Genomic DNA, 7,934 nt, shown 5'->3' with positions numbered 1-7,934 from the left:
CATGAATGAGTTGTTTCTTTACTATACTTTGGTCTGTGTTCATTATAAAACAACCAATTTCAAGTGTTTGAGTCGTAAAAACTGTAAATGTTACTGAACCATATATGGTGCTGAGGAGGAACATGAGTTAGTTGAAATTAAAGACATTATTGCAACTGCATCATAGCAGCACAAGATGTCAGACTAATCCCACTGTAGCCTCACATTGCATTTACCTGTCTCCAGTTACATGGGGCAGCTGCATGTTACAGTTTTTTTTTCTTGTTGATTGCTTACATGCATTGTTCAACACTGAAGTCACATTGTCAGTGAAACAGAAGCTTCTGTGTCGACCAAACTGTGAATCATTTTTCATTGCTTTCACACAAAATGCGCTCAATGAACACATCGTCCAAAATCCACGGACCGTTTTCTCAACATCTGCAAAACACTGTTCAGCATATTTGCAGCACATTTTTCAGTTGCTGTTACAAAGCCGTTAAAAACACATTCAAAAGAGTTTGATGGCAACTTGAAATATCTAGAAAATCTTTGCACATGTTGATTGATTCTTTTTAAATGATTATTGCAGCCAAGAAATTCCAGGATTTTTTTCTCTCTTGTTTTTCACATTTGCAACCAAAGGCCATGTATGTTGACATTATGTCGACCACTGGCAGCAGTTTCATGTTACTACCACTACACAATACTGATACTGCAGCACATCTGTCACTTACGTAATAATTTGTTCTACTGCACATTCTATAAATTAAAGATGACTCATATTTGTGTATTTGGCCAAAAATGACTGGACTGAAATGAATGATTGAAAATGATTCAAACTTCAATGATAAAAGTTCATCATTTCTGTAACACTCCCTGATGTTAGTATCTTTCACATCAGTGTGTTATGAGTGACAGTGTTGGCTTTCTGAGTGAGGATTGGTGCAGTGTTATGGCTGAACGAGCTTATTTTGAGACATGTATGAAGTGTTTGTCCAAGATGCCTGTTGCCGACTGTATGAAGAGATACGATAAAGTGGTTTCAGTATTGACTGATGCTTGTTAGCAACTGAAAAAACTGTACAAGGTTGTTTTCTTGCCGTAATTATCTATTCTGACCAATTAAGTCCCCTCCACTACATTGCGTAAAATCAAGATGCTTATTAATCTGCGACCCTGCATCCACACCACTTTTGTGTGTGTGTATTTTCTGCTGCTTCCTAGAAGTCCTGCAAAGCCTGGTCTTTTTTTTAATTTATTTAAAAGCGGTTATGCATTTCACAGAACTGAACACCCCTGTTGCTATTTAACTTCCTTGTCAAGCCGCAGAAACCTTGGTACAACCCATGTGTTACTAGAAGCTCCAGGTCAGCTTTCTAAATACTTTGAGTCAGTGTTTTCTGTCTTTGTGATCACACCAGCCGACCTTAGCGTGGGGGGACCACAAAAAAGAAGAAGCAGATCATCACTTCTGACAGAGACTTTGCTGACAACGCTATATGACCACTGTGATAGAAAGTACAGTAAATTAAAATTCTTCTGACACCAAGACATTTCAGGCTCTTTACACAAAGTGTGCGACTCCCCTTTTAAAAATTGAAGAGGATAATGTTAACCATCTAATTCTGGCCTTGTTTTCCATGTTTTATTTCACTAAAACAAATAGGTGTTTGGGAAGAGTCAAATGTCTCTTTGTGCCCTGCAGGATGATGGTAACTTTGTTGTCTACGGCTGGCGCCCTCTGTGGGCGTCAGACACATATGGATCAGACGCTGTCCGCCTGTGCATGCAGGCTGACTGCATGCACAGGCGGACAGCGTATATATGGTGCTGAGGAGGAACATGAGTTAGTTGAAATTAAAGACATTATTGCAACTGCATCATAGCAGCACAAGATGTCAGACTAATCCCACTGTAGCCTCACATTGCATTTACCTGTCTCCAGTTACATGGAGCAGCTGCATGTTACAGTTTTTTTTTCTCGTTGATTGCTTGAATCTGTGAAACTGTGAATCATTTCTCATTGCTTTCACACAAAATGCACTCAATGACCACATCCTCCAAAATCCACGGACCGTTTTCTGAACATTTTTTTGCAAAACACTGTTCAGCATATTTGCAGCACATGTTGCAGACTGTATGAAGAGTTACGATAAAGCGGTTTCAGTATTGACTGAAAAAAACTGTCCAAGGTTGTTTTCTTGCAGTAATGATCTATTCTGACCAAATAAAATCCCTCCCACTACATTGCGTAAAATCAAATATGTTGAAGATGTCTTCTCATGTACCACCCTTAGGTCGACACCACTTTTGTGTGTGTGTGTGTTTTCTGCTACTTTCTTGATTCATACTTCTTCCTCAGAGTCCTGCAAAGCCTGTTCTTTGATTAACTCAAAGCGAGTATGCATTCCACAGAACTGAACGCCCCTATTGCTATTTAACTTCCTTGTCAAGTTGCTGAAACATTGGTACGGATCATATGATCTAATCAGTGAAATCCTCACCGACAACATATTTCATTTGGTTTTCCGCTAAAGGCGATCCACCATAGGCAGTCTTCCAATGCCATCCATCTCGTAGGTGAAGGCGTAACTAAACAAGATGTGTAAATATCTGTCTCTGTCTCGCAATAAATGTAGAACAGAAACATATAACTCAGTTTGTAACTGCTCCTTTCAACAAGTGTCATTGTTCTGCATATGCCTTAATGGTAATGTGCGGGTCCAGGGTTGGTCAGTATACACTGCAGGTACAGAGTAGGACCAAAGAGACCACAAAGGAGAGCCCTGCATTGGGTTTGGGATCCTGTGGGTCTCGCAGGACCAAAAGAAAATCTAGTGAGAATAACTTTGCTGCAGGTGGGAGAAGACAGTCAAAAGATAAACAGTGGGTCCTGGGATTGCTGGCTAATGTCATTTGACTCTAGGAGGAAGGAGGAAGGAGGAAGACTTATTGCACTCGAAGTATGTATTTCCTTATTGATATCACACTCTGTGTTTTCCCTGTGGGACAGGAGATCGTACAGAAACAATGCAACACTTTTGTGAGAGAGTGAATATTAAGAATGTTTGCTGGGTCGAGCCGGAGAGAATTCAGGGTTCAAGTCCAGACTCCTGTCTGTTGTTAGGTTTAGGCAACAAAAGCACTTTGGTTAACTTTGCTGCAGGTGGGAACAGGTGGTCAAAAGATAAACACTAGGTCCTGGGATTGTTGACTCATGTCATTTTGCCCTTGAAGAGGTAGATCTATTATAGTATAATAACTGTGATTAGTATGTGATTATGCACAACGGCAGTAATTTCACTGCGTTATTATTGATATGTATTTCCTTATTGATATCGGGACGGGAGATCACACAGAATCAATGAACTCTTTTGTGAGAGAGTGAATGTTAAGAATGTTTGAAAAGCAAACGGAGAGAAACCAGAACTCATCAAACCGCTTTGTGGGAAAACCCCTGTTGTTAAAGAACTTCCTCGTCAAGTCACAAGAACATTGACACTGATCGTATCAGTAAAATATTCAACATGGTTTTCCGCCAAAGGCAAGCTTCCAATACCATCCATCTATCCACTTGAACTGACTGCAGCATTATTACACTTTTGTATTCTTACGTTCAGGCACTGGAACTAAAACTGAAAACATCAGCAGTGGCTTGAGACATAAGATTGTTTTAATTAACATTTAAACAAAATTTCAATCTTTCTCACATCTTAAAACCAGCCGTTCTCATCAGATTTGCATTTGATTCTGTGAGACCCACAGGATCCCAAACCCAATGCAGGGCTCTCCTTTGTGGTCTCTTTGGTCCTACTCTGTACCTGCAGTGTATACTGACCAACCCTGAACCCGCACATTACCATTAAGGAATATGCAGAACAATGACACTTGTTGAAAGGAGCAGTTACAAACTGAGTTATATGTTTCTGTTCTACATTTATTGCGAGACAGAGACAGATATTTACACATCTACCATTAGGATCTGACACAGCATTTGGAATCCATCTATCCATTTGAACTGACTACAGCATTATTCCACAGGCTACATAAATATATATAAAGGGCTGCAGGTCAGACATGAACTGTGGGCCGCTGCAGCAAGGACAAGGCCTCTGTACTTGGGACACCTGCTCTACCAAGTGAGCTACCGGGGCACCACTTCCCATTGGGTTATAAACAAAGAACTTTCTCTCCAAGTCCACAGAGCCTTTGAGTGCCAAGAAGATTTTTCAAAAACAGAGCCGACCTCCTTGGTCTGCTGGGTTCATAGTTTTGGTCAGTTCATACTGTCAGGTATAAACAAAAAGGGACCCAAACACAATACACACAGGCAGACAGGTAACTGAACAAAAAGTGATCTTTATTAATATAAAGCTGATGTCCAAAGTCCAAACTCAAACAATATCCAAAAGACAAAATGCAGGAGAAAAAAAAGCAGACAGGGGCAAATCACAGGAGACACAGGTATGAAGTAGAGATACAGAACAGGAACGCAGGAGATGCATGACAACAACAGACGAACTGAAAAAGAGAAAGAGAAAAACTGGCTTAAATAGACAGGTGAACAGAAAAATGGCAGGAGAAGGACAAAGGGACAAAGTGAAAAGCAAAATGCAATAAATAACTAAAGCGAAAACTCAAAACATGACAGCTTTTGATGATTAAAAAGAATATCAGTTGACCTTTGCCCAGGGCCGGCCCTAGGATTTTGGTGGCCCTAAGCAAGATTTTGTGTGTGGCCCCAAAACACTCACAGGGCAACCACTAAATCACACGCACTGCTTGTAACTGAATGAAAACACACATGCACTTGAATTAACAACAAACAAACTTTATTTTAGAACAATGTATCGGTATATTAAAATATATATCAAATTTTGAGAGGCTAAGACAATTGAAAGTATTCTAAATAATAAAAAATAACTAACTTGCATGTAACAAAGTAAAAACAATGACAAATGAACACCAATAAAAACTAAAATATTTTGAAAAATAGCAATGATCAATAAGAGTGAAAAATATTCAAAATAATAAATAAAGTCAACATATTTAAACTATAAAAGCAACTAACTTGCATATAACAAGGTCTATAAATAAAGGCAATGACAAATGAACACCAATTAAACCTAAAATATTCTGACAAATAAATAGAAATGAAAAATTAACATTTTTTTAACATAACAGTGCAAAGTATTCAAAATAAATATAGTGAAATAGTGAAAAGTGTTAACTATTGTACAAAATAACAGCTATATGCTACTGTAAAAACTATAGCTATTCATCCTTTCACCACCATCCAACATCAGTGAGAAAGTCCTCAAAATTTTTGCCTCCTTGCTTTTCTTGAAGCAAAATCATCAGTGACATCATCTTAAGACACCTGTCTGCCAACCTCATGGTTTATACTAATGATGGCAAGTCCTGTGAGGCGGTCTTGTGCCATAGATGATCGCAGGTATGTCTTTATCAGTTTAAGCTTTGAAAAGCTTCTTTCAGCTGATGCCACTGTCACTGGTAGGGTACAGGCAATCCTCAGGGATATCCAAAGATTTGGATACAACTGTCAGTTCCATCTTGTGGACAAAGTCCAGCAGTTCAAATGCAGACATCCTGTTTGTGGGTAGCTGAGGAAGGTTCCTGATTTCCATGGCAAGCTCTCTCCCATCAATATCTGCTTCCTCTCCAATCCTCAATGTACTCTCAAGTTCCTCACATTGTTTCTTGAGTGCTTCATCATCCAAGGTTGAGAAGTTCTGCAGTACCCCAAACTTGCTTTTAACTTGTCCAAGTGTTTCAAACCGGTCATCCAAAGATGTAATAGCCGAGTCGACGACCACATTGAAAAATGTGGTCTCTAGCTTCTTCAGGGCATCCTTGACTGGTTCATCTGGTGTTTCATAAGCAAAAATGGCTGTTTCAAATAAGAAAAAACGGCAGATTATTTAATCTGATTGAAATGAAATGAATCAAACAGTCACATTATAACATACCTTTATCTTGTGATCTTCTTTCCGTCTCGATTTTTCTTTTTTTTCGTCCTTCCGCACCACTCCTAAATTTTCTTTTAGGAGCCATTGTAGTGTTGTTAATTTCCCACACCAGCGAAATAACGATGCCCACAATGCCGCGGTTGCCGACCGCTGCGGCTGCGTTGTCACCATGGTTACGCACGGAGGAGGGAGCGGCCACAAACTAACTTACTTTACTGGTTTATTTTTCACCCCTGTACTAATACGTCTGTTTAAATTGATATGTTACCGTCATTGTATTGTAGTATATGTTGAAATAAAGAGAGGATCAAAAATCCAATAACACACTGATCGTGTGGCCCCCTCTAGTGGTTGTGGCCCTAAACAACCGCATAGAGTGTTTATGCCAGCGGCCGGCCCTGCCTTTGCCCTTGTTTGGTATCAGATTGAAACCAAAAGTGAAAATGACCAGGGGGGGAGTCAGCAATGTAGAAGCAGAGTTCCCAAAAATGGAAACATATGATAAGGACCCTTCTCTCTCCACCCCCAGTTTAGGTATAAATAATAGTGAGTTTAACATCTTTCACTTTCACTTCACTCCTCTTCCTCTGCTTGTAGTCTGACTGTGGTGGGACATTCAAGCCTGTAAGTATTCTTTACTTTTATGCTGATGAATGAATTCATACTGTGCAAGAGTAGTTTAATGTGTGAAGGAGTCGTTGCAGTTTACTGTTCTGTCTGTGCTGCTGACATGAAGTATATAATAGTAATAGGTAACAATACCAAATTCAATTCACAAAACATATGTTTTCATTGCTTTTCAGTGTTTTACAGAGATACAACACAGGTTTTTCTTTTTGTTGCAGAATCATGAGCAAGAACAGTTTGTTAAAAAATGAAGAGCTTCGTAGGGGAGAGTACCTGTTGTCCAACAATGGGAAGTGGAAGGCTGTTTTCCAGGTGAGTAAACCAGATTTCTTTGTAGTCTAGAAGGTCATCAAAATGTATAAATTACTTAGCAAGCTGTCTAAAATGAAATACATAAGAAAATGATGATTCAACTTTGTGATTTTCTTTTTAAAAAATGTATTTAGGAAATGCACATTTCCATAACAGCCAAATGTCTCCATTTCTGCTCTGCAGGATGATGGTAACTTTGTCCTCTATGATGACGGCAGAGCTGTCTGGGCTTCTAACACATGTGGATCAGGTGGTTTCCGCCTGTGCATGCAGTCCGACTGCAACCTGGTCATTTACAACAGGGGTAACAAACCCAAGTGGGCCACAAACACCTACCAGTCCAAAGAGGTCGAGATGTGCCGTGTAACGCTGACCGATGATGGCAAACTGAGGCTGTACAGGGATGAACAAATTTGGAGCTCTGCTAACTAAAAACGAAATTATGAAATGATGTCAGTATTTTGAAAGTGAATGTTCTGCAGGTGAAAGTCATCTCCAGATGTCAATGTGAATTACAGTTAACCTGCTTACTATGTAATCTGGAATCAAATAAAAGCACATTTTTATAATGTACGATGTACTATGACTGACTGGTTCACTTAGACAGTTCTAAGATTACAATACTTTTGTCTGTGTACATAATAAAACAACCAGTCTGTAAATCCAAGACTTTGAGTCGTAAAAACTGTAAATGTATTATTGAACCATATGTGGTGCTGAGGAGATACATGAGTTTGTTGAGACCAAAGAAATTTTGTTACTGCAACAAGGCACCACAAGATGTCAGTCTAATCCCAGTCTCTGTTTCCACATATGCCTCACATTACCTGCGTTTACCTGTCTGCATATTAGAAAAGTGTTAAATCTCCTTTAAATAGTAAATTGTGCTCATCTTCATGCTGAATCTTAGGTAGGAGATTCTCACAAATTTGACAAATGTGATTAAAATGTATGGTTTAAAGGTTTTTTTGAACATATCATACACAACACACAATCTAAAGTCTGTTGTTATCTCTTAACATA

At 39.1% G+C, this 7,934-nt stretch overlaps 1 protein-coding gene across 1 annotated transcript; it reads left to right on the top strand.

Annotated features, from left to right (window-relative positions):
• Positions 1–6,414: 6,414 nt before the first annotated feature.
• On the top strand, positions 6,415–7,469 carry LOC141014544 (B-type lectin plumieribetin-like). Its single transcript, XM_073488384.1, has 3 exons — positions 6,415–6,596; positions 6,818–6,911; positions 7,095–7,469. The coding sequence occupies exons 2-3, from the start codon at positions 6,822–6,824 to the stop codon at positions 7,341–7,343; spliced, it is 339 nt and encodes a 112-aa protein (XP_073344485.1). The 5' UTR covers positions 6,415–6,596; positions 6,818–6,821; the 3' UTR covers positions 7,344–7,469.
• The last annotated feature ends 465 nt before the right edge of the window (positions 7,470–7,934 follow it).

Source organism: Pagrus major, chromosome 19 (genome assembly GCF_040436345.1).
Source record: "Pagrus major chromosome 19, Pma_NU_1.0".
Taxonomy (NCBI): domain Eukaryota; kingdom Metazoa; phylum Chordata; class Actinopteri; order Spariformes; family Sparidae; genus Pagrus; species Pagrus major.
The sequence above is the reverse complement of the archived record's forward strand: the minus strand, read 5'-3'. Positions and strand labels throughout refer to the sequence as shown.

What these genes read in the sequence shown, in the direction of transcription:
- LOC141014544 (XM_073488384.1), top strand. Translation starts at nt 6,822, where the DNA reads ATGAGCAAGAACAGTTTGTTAAAAAATGAAGAGCTTCGTAGGGGAGAG. An exon ending in AGTGGAAGGCTGTTTTCCAG is followed by an intron (nt 6,912 to 7,094) that starts GTGAGTAAACCA and finishes TCTGCTCTGCAG; the next exon opens with GATGATGGTAACTTTGTCCT.